The 14,054-nt window shown below is 41.6% G+C and overlaps 1 protein-coding gene across 1 annotated transcript; it reads left to right on the plus strand.

Moving 5' to 3' along the window:
* The first annotated feature begins 1,650 nt into the window (after nt 1–1,650).
* Nucleotides 1,651–13,944, plus strand: CCZ1 (CCZ1 homolog, vacuolar protein trafficking and biogenesis associated). Its single transcript, XM_084216483.1, has 15 exons — nt 1,651–1,858; nt 3,458–3,555; nt 3,679–3,772; nt 3,870–3,944; nt 4,961–5,008; nt 5,276–5,359; nt 7,312–7,487; nt 7,715–7,796; nt 7,951–8,012; nt 8,513–8,624; nt 9,205–9,238; nt 9,591–9,708; nt 11,230–11,388; nt 12,386–12,513; nt 13,625–13,944. Exons 1-15 carry the CDS (start codon nt 1,760–1,762, stop codon nt 13,678–13,680), a joined length of 1,425 nt encoding a protein of 474 aa, XP_084072609.1. The 5' UTR covers nt 1,651–1,759; the 3' UTR covers nt 13,681–13,944.
* The last annotated feature ends 110 nt before the right edge of the window (nt 13,945–14,054 follow it).

A 14,054-nucleotide genomic window follows, 5' to 3' on the forward strand; every position in this document is an offset into this window, starting at 1 on the left:
TGAGCCATGGAACAAGGCAGGAGAGAAGGGATGGAGATGACTCCAGTGGGATTTGCTGCCATGGCACAAGGCAGGAGGGAAGGGATACAGCTGACTCCAGCAGGATTTGCTGCCATGGAACAAAGTAGGGATGGGATGGAGCTGACTCCAGCAGCCCAGGGGGAAACAGTGGTCATCCCTCTCTGGCTTACACAGCTCACTTTTTGAGTGCACACATTAAATATTAAATTGCTGCAGTCTTAGAGCATCTCCATTCCACGCAGGGCTCCTACTGCACTGGGTTGGATTCTCAAGGAATACACCAGCTGCTGAGGCTGAGGAAGACTACATAGATTATGCTACTGGCAATGAAAGTAAATATAAACTAAGACTGATGATAGGAACTGAAACAATAACAGAAGGAAAAAAATTACAAGAAATATTACCCAAAAAATCAAGAAATACTGTGTTTTTACAGATTTAATTTGGCACAACTTTAAGTTTACTAATACATTCTTCTAAATGACTTGGTGGAGTAAGATATTAAATTTTATCTTTTATACCTTACCCAGGTGTTTATTTAAGCAATTATGTAACCTTAGTTTATTCAGATTCCTAAACTTTACACTCCTCTGGAGAAGAAAATGATACATCTCTCCATGTAGCCATTTTTACTTCTAGTTTAGCTCACACTGAATTTTATTATAACAGGAATTGAAAAGTAATAGAAAAGCTTATTTTATTAGTTAAATTCCACTATTTTAAATGTGCCAGACAGAAAATGGAAAAATAATCAGAATAGACATAATATATGTATTTATGGAAAAATGATTACCTGAACTAAGTGATGATGCATGCCAATTCCTTCCATTTACTCAAACTTGATTTCATCTTTCAAATCTCTGATTCTACCTCTAAAAATAAAGCGCGTCTACTTTTTGAAGCTGCCAGGCAGCTCCGAACGAGCCAGAGGGGGAGTAAACCGCTCGTGGTTTTGCGCTTCGAACAGGGGCGCAATGCCCCGGGCACCGCGGAACACCCGGGTCCGCCGGCCGGAGATTTCTGCCTGCGAGCGGCTGCCGGACGGGACCCCGGCTGAGGGAATCGCTGTCATGACCGGGCACGGCTCCGGCTGAGGGAACGCCGGGCACGAACTCCGGCTGAGGGAAGGCCGGGCACGGCCCCTGGCTGGGGAACGCCGGGCACGGCCTCTACCTTGAGGGAACGCCGGGCACGAACTCCGGCTGAGGGAAGGCCGGGCACGGCCCCGGCTGAGGGAAGGCCGGGCACGGCCTCTACCTGAGGGAACGCCGGGCACGAACCCCGGCTGAGGGAAGGCCGGGCACGGGCTCGACCTGAGGGAAAGCCGGGCACGGCCCCCGGCCGAGGGATCGCCGGGCACGGCCCCTGGCTGAGGGAAGGCCGGGCACGAACTCCGGCTGAGGGAACGCCGGGTACGGGCTCGATCTGAGGGAACGCCGGGCACAGGCTCTGCCTGAGAGAAGGCCGGGCGCGGACTCTGCCGGATTGAACGCCGGGCACGGGCTGCGGCTGAGGGAGCACCGGCACGGGCTCCCTCTCCCGCCGTTCCCGCGGCCGCCGTTGGGGGCGCTGCGGGGCGCCCGGGCCGGGAGCGCTTCCCGGCCGCTGCTGCGCTTCCGGGGCGCGGAGGCGGAACCGCGGCCGGGCCGGGGCCGCTGGAAGCGCGGCGGGGCCGGTGCCGCGGCGGCCTCGGGCCGATCCCCGATGGTGTCTGGCGGCTGCCGGCCCCAGGCTCAGGATGGCGGCGGCGGGAACGGCCGGCCAGGAGAAGCAGCTCGCTCCGACGCTTCTCAGTTTCTTCATCTACAACCCCAAGCTGGGGCCCAAAGAGGGAGAGGTACCGGGGGGATGTCGCGCCCGGGGATGCGGGGAAGGAGCGGCGGTCCCTCCGTGCCCGAGGCCGGGCCGCACCGTATGTGGACTCGGCCTGTGTGTCCCTGCGGAGCCGCCCCGGACAAAGGCGGTCGCAGCTGCGGCTTTCCCGGCCCGCGGCGGTACCCAGCCTGGCATTCGGGTACCCGCGGGGCCGGGGACGACTGCCGCCCCCATTGGGGTCTATCACTGCTTCTCACCGAAAAGAAACAGTAACCAGACGTGTTGTCAGCAGCCGGGCGTATGTTGTAGATGGGGAGCTGGACAGTCAGCAACTGTTTTACTGATGTTTTAACTTTGTCTAAAAATCTTTCTCGATGTAGCTACAATATGGTAGAAAGGTTACTGTTTAACTTAGTTACAGTCACGTTACTGCTGGTGTTTGTTCGCCATTGTGTCCCTTAGTAAGGAGAGTCAAGAAGCTCTAGTCACTAGCTTTAGGTAACGGCGTGTTGTGTGGTTCATGCTCAGCTTTAACAGCTTCTGAACAGAGCAGTGTACTTACATACTGAGCAGTGACAGGCTGAGGAGGCTGAGCGTGCCCTCAGCACGCTCAGGTGACTCCGGACCGGGGGAAGCTGTTGTTCCGCTGGAGGATGAGGTGCGGTTCCGAGGGACCCCCAGCGAGCTGGGGGCTGGGCCGGCAGCAGCCTCGTGGAGCTCAGCAAAGCCCCGCGTGTGGGGTGGAATAATCTGGCTCACCGTGGCGGGTCGGGTGGACTGGTTGGGAGCAGCTCTGCAAAACAGGACCAGGGAGTCTGTGAACAACAGGTCCTACGTGAATCAGCAGTGAGCGCTTGTGGCTGTGGGAGGGAGGGTGGCTCAGCAGGTCCAGCCAAGCCAATGCTTCCCTTCTGTCCAGCACAGTGAGTGCTGTGTTCTTCCAGGGATTCTTAGAGTAGGAAAAATACTGACAAACTGAAATAGCCTAGTGGAGAGCCCCTGAGTCAGTCAGGGGGTGCAGTCTGTGGTGTACCAGAGGAGCCTTTCATAACTGCATTTGTGCAGCCTAGAGGAGAGACAGTGTGGAAAGGGGGCAGAGGGCAGTGTCAACTGCCTGAAGGCTGGCAGTAGATGATGGAGTTTCGTTGTTGAAGTGAAAGAATGAGGATGGATAGGGAGAAATTCTGATGAGATAGAAAAAAAAATTTCTTCTGGGTGAAGTTATCTAACGTCAGAGCAGGGCTGGAAAGTTGTGGCATTCTCATCTCTGTAGGTATTGAACACATGACTGGACAAGGCCTGGAGCAATCTGAGCTGCCTTTGAACCTTGTAATGCTTTGAGCTGGCTTTGAAGCTTGCCTTGCTTTGAACAGGCCCAGAAGTAACGGGGGCCTGTGATTTCAATAGCCGTCAATTTACAAAGTCCTTTGACATATCATGGGATGATTGACTGCTTAAGTGTGCCTAATATACCTTTTATCCATTATTACAGAAGCCCATTTTGGTACAAAATAAAATTCTCCCTAGGTTATTAAGGGATTAAAAAACAAGCAAACCATTAATTCAATATTCTTTGATTTCATTAAAATGCATTTGCTTAGATTCTTTTTTCAAATTTTAGGAAGAAAAGAAGATTCTCTTCTATCACCCAAATGACGTAGAAAAGAATGAAAAAATTAGAAATGTGGGGCTGTGTGAAGCTATAGTGCAGTTCACAAGGTAGGAATTCTGATTGCCTGGGTGATTGTTTTGGCACAAGCACTGTGTTTTAAATATCTCAGTTCTATGTCTTCTTGTGAGTGTGTATAAATATCTATATCTACTTATATGTTTTCTTTCCAGGACCTTTAGCCCAACAAAACCTGCAAAATCCCTACATACACAGAAGAATAGACAGTTTTTCCATGAACCTGAAGAAAACTTCTGGATGGTCATGGTACTTATGCACGTGATATGCATATTTCTAAAACACCATCCTGCAATGTTCTCAATGCATTCTGCATTGTCTAATACCAGCCTGTTCCACTTCCTAGGTTGTACGGAATCCCATCATAGAAAAACACAAAGATGGAAAGCCAGTCTATGAATATCAGGAAGAAGAATTGCTGGTAATAATGAACTTTCCTTTTTTTTTAATGAGTTATGTTGTATTTTTGAGAGTACTTCCATCCAGAAATATCTTTATTTAATTCTTCTTGAACTGCTGTCAAATTGATTTTATATGTATCTATACCTATCTTCATAAATGGAAAAAGGGCAAAGTACTTTTCAGTAAAATTTAAAGAAGAACACAAGATAGACAATTATCCAGAGAACAGTTCAAGATCATTCAATAAACACTGGTGAAATATACAGCTGTGAGACTTTTAGCTTGGAGTAGGTGAATATTTCTTAGGATCTGTTTAATTAAGTTCTTAAATCTATGTATTTTTATTAGGTGCCAGTATACATGTCACTACTTTCTTAAGACTGCTAGTAATATTTACTAATAATCTGGAAAACCAAAGAAGCTCATAACTATGATGGGATTTCTTGTCCAAGCTGCAGAATCATTATGTCTGTTCAGTTGTATACAGGAAGGGTATTTGGCAGGGTGGGATAATAATTAAAAAGCTGGTTGATTTTCCTACTCCTGTTCATTACAGTGTGCATTACTTTTGTTCCTCTCTGTGTCCTAAGAAAAGGATTGGAGTCCTAGGGGCTCTATTTTGCCAGATAAAATAGCCTTTTTTTGATCTGGGTTAAGATCTCAGCCCCATAAATGTCCCACATTCTTCAGCCTTTGATTTGGATGAAGAGAGAGCCATCAGAAAGAAGATCATTGTCACTGACCACTGGCCTCAGGGAAGGGCACTGTTTGTAACTGGAATCCTTGGCATGAGTTCTGAAGGTGCTTTTGGTACTAAATGTGATGGGGGAAGGGACTCCCTTTATTGAAATCATACTTTATAAATACAGAGACATTTCTAGATGCTGACTGAAAATGCCATTTAACTTTTCAGAGCTTGATTTCTCCGATTTGTGCCTTTGCTGGCTCTTTGAAAACACATGTTATGTGTAGCTCAGCCAAAATTCTTGTAATTCTGCCTCTGCTCCTACTGATGTGCTGCTCTCTTTCCTGCAGGACAAGGTTTATAGTTCAGTCCTCCAGCAGTGCTACAGCATGTACAAGGTAGGGTTAACACTGGGGGCTCAAGGCCTTTTACAAGACAAGAGCCTGAGATACTTCAATGATACATAAATTCTTGCCTCTGCTGCCATATACACCTGAACTCTGCAAATCTAAATGTTTTTTCAGTAAAGAAGGGATACATTTGGATTGATTTGGAATATGTTAAGGAATGGGAGTTGTGTTGTAATCTATATTCATAACCAAGTTACAAGAAATTACTGAAAATGATTACCCAATTAACTGATTTTTTTCTCTTTAAACTGTTAGCTTTTCAATGGCACATTCCTGAGAGCCATGGAAGATGGGGGTGTGAAAGTGCTAAAGGAGAGACTAGAGAAATTCTTCCATCGGGTAAGACCTCATTTTTCAGGCACATACTGTGATTCGGCACTGGAAATAAAACACAAAAAAAAGAAAAAGTGGCAGCAATGTGACTATAAAACACAGGCAGTGGAAAAGATGTAGAGTCAACACAAAGTATGTGGTTACTCATTTTGTCAAATACTTCCTGCTCTTTCTGACAGAATGGGTTCTTTAAGTGGAGTTGAACCACAAGTGTGGTTATGACTTGATGGAACAACTTAAGTTTTGGATCTTTTTTCTGATGAAATTGTGTTCCTTCTTTCAAAGTTCTGCTTTAATGTTTGAATTGGTTACTGTGATTATAGTTTGTACAGGCCTATTTGAGTGACTGTTGAGGATTCATTGAGGTTAGAAGGAATTTGGGGAGATCATCCAGTTCAGCCTCCTACTCAAAGCAGGGTAACACTGAATTTAAACTCTCCTGTCCAGTGCTTTGGGTGGTTGAGACCTGAAAACTTCCAGGGCTAGAGATTCCACAACCTGCATGCACAAGTCCTTTTGTACTGCGAAATAGTGAATTGATGAATTTTTTAAGTTCTCCCCCCTACTCCACCCACTATGTGGAATTAGTAGCCAATCTTAAAAAGGCTTCAGGAAATACTGCATGCATTGTAAGTAGTCTTCAGACTGTCATTTCATAGCTGATGTTTTAGTGAAAGGATAAAAGGCAAAACCTGGTTTTCACATAAAGTAACTGACTGACTAGTCTCATCTGGCAGAATTTTGAGTTCCTACATGGAAATTTTCATCACACTTGAAAAGTGCCTGCCCCCATTTTTCTTGTTTGCAAGCAAGGAAGCAGAACTGCTGTCAGCAGTTTGTACTTTTGAGGTATTGAGATCTGTGATAGTGATGGACTGTAGACACTGTGTAATAGTGTTTAAAATTTTGTTCTTTTAACAGATTTTTAGAATGGCACAATGTTGTGACAGTGTAAACAAAAGTACAGGCTTTGCCTGTGGACTTGGGGAGGGTCTTGCTTGTTTCTTGTAAGACTGTGGTAGACTCCAGAATAACACCATTGGCACAAGGAGTACCATGATGAGCTGGTGTGTGCTACTGTCCAGACTAAATTAAAAGTAGACCTTTGCAAAAAAGAAAATAATAAATTTTTTTTTGCTAAAACAGAGAGACTCACAAGCTGTGACAGAAATCTGTCACCCTGTTGGTCTGTATTGCTTGTGGACATTCAGTCACGTGAAGTGACTGTAGAGGGAGCCATTGGATAAAGCATCTTCCACAGACCACTTGACAGAGCATTTGAAATCTCTTGCTAAAGGTTACAGTCTATCCAGAAAGTGAATAATGGAAATTATTTATTCCATTACACATTGAAAGCACCTGTTCCTATTTCTACAACTGAATCTGAAATTAAATATCAGTAAGATAGGCTTTGCTTGCTTATACTCTCAAAAGATCTTGAACTTTCCTTAAAAGCTGTTTTCATAATGATTAAATAAAAGCCAAGTGATGCCTGGAATCACATTCATGCACTCACACATGGAATCACAGAGTGGTGTGGTGAAAGGTACCCTTAAAAAGGTCATCTAGGCCAACCCCCTGCTATGAGCAGACATCTTCAACGAGATCAGATTACTCAAAGCCTTGTCCAGCCTGGCTGTGAATATTTCCAGGGATGGGGCAGTCACCACGTCTCTGGACAAGCTGTGCCTGTGTGTGAGCATCCTCATTGTAAAAACCTACTTTCCCATGTGTAACATAAATTGATTCTCCTTCAGTCCAAAGCCCTTGTCACTACAAACCTTAGTAAAAAGTCTGTCCCCACATGAACGAATGTGTCAGACAAGTAGCACTGGAAGGATTGGTTTTTTCTTTGATTTTTAGTCCAGATTTTTGGAGATTAGAGTCAAATTTGTCATTTAAATCTACACCTTGGCAGTTTTCTGAATTCTAAAAGCCAACTGTCGTTGTTCTCTCAGTACTTGCAGACACTGCACTTACAGTCTTGTGATCTGCTGGATGTGTTTTGTGGAATCAGCTTCTTTCCACTGGATAAAATGACTTACTTGAAAATTCAGTCATTTATTAACAGGATGGAAGAAAGCCTGAACATAGTCAAGTACACTGCATTTCTCTACAATGACCAGCTTATCTGGTAGGTATTTCAGCAATTCTTTTGTGTTTCTTCAATTTCTAATCCTATGAGTAAGTGCCATAATAGAGAAGCTTTTAAATTAGTGACAGAGTTGGATGAAAATGAGAAAACATGAGTCAGGCTACCATTCAGTAAGAAAGGCATTGGTCTGAGTTAGATAGAGGAATATGTGTGATCTGAACTGTAGCACAAACATAATTTGCTTCTTTTTCCCCACAATGTTCTAGGAGTGGACTGGAGCAAGATGACATGAGAATTTTGTACAAATATCTCACGACATCTCTGTTTCCAAGGCACATGGAGCCTGAGGTAGCTGGGCTGGGGGTTTTGAGGGGCAGCGTAGTTGGGTGGTTTTGGTATTTTCGTCCTGTTTATCTGGTACTAAAGGCTAAAATACCAAAGAGAATTCTCCCTTCTCTCTGTCTCTAAGCTGGTTTTTCCTGTATGTTCTTTTTCCCCTCAGTTAGCGGGAAGAGATTCACCAATACGGGCTGAAATGCCAGGAAATCTCCAACACTATGGAAGGTAGGTCTTGTTTTACTGTCACCATCTACTGCTTCTTCCCCCCAGGGCAAAACATTTGGGAGGAGTGTGTGTGTTTTGAGTACATATTCCACACACAGTTCATTCCAGAGGGTTGCACAGTAGTTGCTGCAATGTGAAACTTGACCCTTGGAAAAGAGAAAATGCTTCATTAATGTTACTGCACAGTTATTTTTCTTCCCATTGTTCCTAATGCACTGTATGACAAATTTGGGAATTGTTCCAGTCATTTCTTTTCAGTCAAGCACTCCAGACAAAGGTGTAGTTTAATCTAGGATTTATCTATTTGTTCTTTCTATGTTCTCTGCATGTCAGTGAGGAATTCTGTACTTAAGCAAGTGGGCAACATTATTTTGCATAATTGTGGGTTTGGACATCCTTAATCACGAGAACTCCTAATTGCAAGTTTGGAGAACATCTGTTAAATTCAAAAACTAAAATACAAGTATTCATCACATCTGACCTGTTGAATTATTTTCTAGGTTTCTTACTGGACCTTTAAATCTTAATGATCCAGAAACAAAATGCCGTTTCCCCAAAATATTTGTTAACACTGATGACACTTACGAAGAGCTTCACTTAATTGTTTATAAGGTATTACAGTTTCCTCTGCAATTACTCCACAGAATTAGCAATCTCTGTGCAGTGAGGGTGACAATGATGTGAAGTACTTAGGAATTGTATAGAAAGGTGCATTAATAAGAGACACAAAAGTGGCATTTCTAGAAATAAGCTTTAAAGCTTGAATTCTCTTTTTGCCTCTCCTGTACCCTGTACAAAACAAACAATTATTATGTTTTATTAAAACAAAATACCAGCCTTCAGTTGCTTTAGGTGATTTCATGTCTTGCTTTATATGGGATTAATCAATTTTTAAAAAATTAAATTTGTTCTTACATTAAATGGGAGTTTCTTGCAGATATCTTTGTATAAAGTGCATTTTAATCAAGTTTTATCTTTTGCCTACAACTTAAACAGTTAACTGAATTTTAAAATCACAGCTAACCTGTGTTGTGCAGGACTGCAGAAACATTATCCTATTGAAGTGTTATCTTTAAAAAAGATTTTTAAATCTCTTCTCACCTGTGTGTGACCTCTCTGAAGTATTGTCATTTATTTGAGTTAGTGAAAGTAATCTGTTGTAAATGGCTTTTTTGCTTTTGTTTTGTTCCAGGCAATGAGTGCAGCTGTCTGCTTTATGATTGATGGTAAGTACCTATTAGCATCAATTATTTGCCAAGACTTTTATATGTAAAAGACTTGGACATACAGCTTGTTTTACTCTTGAAAAATACTCACATTAATTTGTTATTTGAGTCTCTTTTTCATGAGTACTTTTATCAGTCTTTTGTCTTTGTTCCTGTGGTTCAGCTCATTTTACACAATAAAATGACTAAATATTGCTTCAGTTAGCCATATTCAGAATCACCCCCGAGGTTTTAATTGTGGGTGAAATTTGTCCTTGGACTCTTGCTGATGTTTAAAGAAAACAACTGCAGAAACTGTACCTTTAGCTGTGGGAAGAGAATCTCACCTCTCCTTTTTCTCTGCCTGACACAGCTTCAATTCCACCCACACTGGAGTTTTGCAGAAAACTGGACAGCATTGTTGGGCCTCAGCTCACAGTGTTGGCATCAGACATATGTGAACAATACAACATCAACAAGAGAATATCAGGGTTTGTACCACATTTCTTTTCCTCATTAGCTAGTGAAAAGTTAGGTTAAATGAACTGCTTAAATAATGGTAACGTGAGCCCAAATTTTGAAAGCGTTAATGGTGTACTTAAAGCAATGCTTGTCTACTTTTCTGCATCTTAAGTGTTTATAAGTCCATGTTATTGCATATTTGGGTCTCCCTGAAGTAACAATAGATGTTACTAATTTAGGAACAAATGTTTATTGTCTGGCTGAAATGGGAATTTTAATAAGTTATTTGATTGCAATGGAAGCTTTACCACTGAGGACTTCTCCAGAATTACTGCTTCTTGAAGTGTTGCCATGTATAGTAGGTAAGGAAAAAAGGTCTTTTATTTTTCTATTTTGCAAGACTAAAATAATTACTTGAGGGGCAAAAACCAGTCAAAAGAAAAAAGATGGTAATGCTTTAGAAAATATCCTTCACTTAGAACTACAGCTGACTTGCAATAAACTTGCATTTATTTTTTGATAGATTTATTAGCTGGGGAAGCGAGAGCAGTATCCCATATGGCAACATAAAAGGAATTCAACCAAAGATAGGTGTGTGAGTGAACTCAGTCAGTGGTACCATCCCAAATCAGCAAAATCGCACAGGATAGAATAGGATGTGCTTGAAATTGTGCCAATCTACTAAATCATTAAACTTGGGGTTGTTAAATGTCATCTGGGACTGGCTTTGGCAGCTTTAACTCTTTAAAAGTTTAATGCCATGGTGTCCTGAAAACATGATACAGTTCCTTGACACTAATGCATGTGGGTGACAGAGAGCAGGGGTATCTGGTTGTTTGCTAAGGTGAGCGGTGTCATCACAGTATCTCCTGCTTCTAAATAATGCATTGCCTCAAGTACCACTTGCTGCAGCCAGGTTTTGGTCAGTCTGAATGTGTTGTGACTTCTACAAAAGTTACAGCTCTGGGTTTTTAAGGTTAACTTCATAAAAACAGAAATGGAGGAAGACTGCCAAGGCAGGAGTTTGAAAATAGTCTCTTGCTTGGCCCACACAAATGATGTGGGGGGAAATCTAATTGCCTGGATCAAGAAAGATTTTGTTCTCTTGGTTGTAACAAATAACAAAAACATGGATAGAAGATGACTTATTGCTCAAATTAAAGACCCAGGATCCATTCAAATCAGCTTTGACTGGCATAAGGGAGAGCAGCAGGAACAAAATGGGAAAAAACAGCTCATTAGAAAAATGCAAATTAATTACTACTCTGAAGTGGGGCAACGCCTTCAGACTCCCCTGTGTGTGTTTACTGGCAGCCTGAGTGGCAGAAAGGGAAATACTGGCTGGTTCTGCAGGCTTGGTTGTCTTTTGTTTTTTTTAAACTGTGTTAAAATGAATTTCAATCCCACAAGTCTCTTCAACGTGAAGATAAGTCCAGGCTGTGTAAGTTAGCTTTGCACTGGCTCACTACCCAGTTTCTGGGAAGCCTGTGCTGATAGAGCATGTAGGTATTCACAAATCACTTTTTTTTTTTCTTTTTAAATCTTCCTAGGGCTGAGAAGGAACCTCAATTTAAGTTTATCTATTTCAATCACATGAACCTGGCAGAGAAAAGTACCATTCACATGAGGAAAACACCCAGCGTATCGCTTGCATCCGTTCACCCTGACCTCATGAAGATTCTCGGTGACATCAACAGTGACTTCTCCAGGTAATGCTTGACTGCTAAATAGTCTGTAACTCCTACTGTCAAGCAGATTTTTTTTCTTTGCAAAGGAGTGGCACTTTCCAGTCTTTTTCTTGATGGCTGGCTGTTCATGTTTGGTATTTTGTGTTGGTTAGAAGTAGTCCATCTTAAAAAAAAAGTTCTAGTGTCCTTTCAAACAAAAAATTAAAAGAGGGCCAGGGCCATTATCAAAAAAAAAAAAAATCTCATCTATTGGAGGCAGAAAATGGGATGGGAAGCAGGAGAGTCTGTCTAATCTGGGAAAGCAGTATAAAGGTGGCTTCTAGGGGTGAGACAAAGGATGAAATGCAAACCTTGCAGTTACTGCAGCCCCGCTGATAGAAAAGATAAGTGGCTTCTTGTCAATGGGTATCATGCTGCAAGGTGGGAGAGACCCTCTGTCACTATGAAAGTGAAGAAAGAACAGGACAATGCTGAATGATTGGGATGCCCCTAACTCGAATTAGCAACACGCTGTTTTCCCACTATGCTTAAGGACAAGGTTTCCATTTTTTTCTCTAAATGAAGAAAGTGTGTTTCATCATATTATGGAATTATTGGGTTAGTGACAGCTTTATAGAAGATATCCAGTTATTGAACATAGTTTAGGTCAAGGTTTAACAGTTCTGTGAAAGCTTGGTATCACCAGCCCATCTCCAGCTTTCAGTATTCAGGCCCTGTGGAGTAAATCCTCATTGTGTGAAGTGTGTCCTTACCAGAAGGGAGGAGAGGTGCTTTCTTCAGTGTTTTCACTGCAGTGTTTGGCTAATGAAAAAATTGCTGATTGACACATTTGGGCATGTCCTAAGCAGCCTTTTCTGAAGCCTTTGACCTGGACTGAATGATGGCCAAGTTAGAACTCGTGTTTTCTTTGATACTGCACAACCACAATTTCTGACATTGAGCTGTCCTAATGATTATAGATAAAGTTGTTGAAGATGAACTTGCTGCCACCTTCTTTAATTTTTAAAACTTCTTTCAGAGTTGATGAAGATGAGGAAATTATTGTGAAGGCAATGAGTGATTACTGGGTAGTTGGGAAAAAGTCTGACCAGCGAGAGCTATATGTTATTTTGAACCAAAAAAATGTAAATCTGATTGAAGTTAATGGTAAGGATTGTTTCTTAATATCTTTAAATACAGTTATTCCTAAAATGTGTGTCCCTAGAGAAGTAATACAACTCATCTCATGAGAAATCTAGAGAGGGACTGATCTTTGATGGAGCTGGTGAGTTTGCCTAAGGTTTTAATCTGCCTACTACCAGCTGTGAAAGGACAGCATAAATATTCAGCAGGCATTCTTAATTATTAATCAGTCATACTTCCTCCTTCAAATAATAGAGGACAGCACTGTGAGCTTAGTTTAGGCATGATTTAAAAAGTGTATTACAGATGAGAGATGAATATATTTACATCTATTTGTCAGTGATCCAGGGTTAGTTACTTACACATTGTGGCTGTCCTGTCAGTGATCCTCATCCATCGCTGTCTTGCTCCTAATGTGGTTTTGAGAATGATTTACTAGGACTAAGAGTGAGAATTAACATTAAGATGCAATAGGTTTTTACATTGCTATTTCTCTAAAAATCTGTTTGAATCTTGCAGCCATGCTAGGGCTCTCCATTCTAATAGGAGGCAATGTGCTCCTGTTAGCACATCTTTCCCTTAGACAATGGGGAAGAATTCATACCTTGCCAGGACCAAAGCCTAGCAATATTTTAAAAGGAGGAATGAGTTGTGTAACTTGGCAATCTCTCTGTAATTGTATTTCAGCATAAAACCTACCATAGAGAAACAGTGAGTGAGTGTTTCTGTGCCTCATAAACTTCCTAAGTTTATCAGTCTACCAAATAACCCAAAGCACAAGTTCTGCAGACTTGATTTCCTGTAACAGAATATCCTAATTCCTCCTTTCTCTGAAAAAGGGGTTATCATATACTTCCCTTAACTATATGTTAAGCCAAGTCTGCTGCTGTTGCAGTGTTTGATGAGAGGCCCATCATTTACACTTAAACCACTTTTAGACAATGGGAGACAGCAGATTTCATTTTCTCCTACTGAAGAGAGAGTAATATTAAGTGTATTTCTACATTAGAAACTCTTAGGGCTTTTTCTGTTTGAATTTTATTATATTCTCCATGACAATCCCCAGGGTTTTTCTTGAGGAGACTTCTGTAAAATACAGTACTGATGGGTTTTTTTTTTTGTTTTTTTTTAACAGAAGAAGTGAAGAAACTTTGTGCAACACAGTTTAATAATATTTTCTTCTTGGATTGATCTGCAAAGGGCTGATTTTTTGAAGATGTCAATGTCAGGCACTTGTTCAACATGAAAAGTTATTAGTCATATTATTGACTGGAATAATGACAATAGTAAAGCAATACTTGCTTTGTAAGAATCAAAATTTCTACTAAAATCTGTAAACTCTGACCATAAAATTTTTAAATTTTAAAAATGTTTATGTGCAAACTAATTAAAAACCAGTCTGAACTCATCTGTACCATTCCATTCTGATATGTTATGTGAATATTTTGCTGAAAAATAAAACTAATAATTGTTACACTTTAGAAGCATCTGTGTTCATTTGCATCGTGTAACTTCCTGCTAGTTTACCCAAAACTCTGGTGTAAAAGACTGCTCCCTCTGAAACC

Source organism: Fringilla coelebs, assembly GCF_963513975.1.
Source record: "Fringilla coelebs genome assembly, chromosome: 16".
Lineage (NCBI taxonomy): Eukaryota > Metazoa > Chordata > Aves > Passeriformes > Fringillidae > Fringilla > Fringilla coelebs.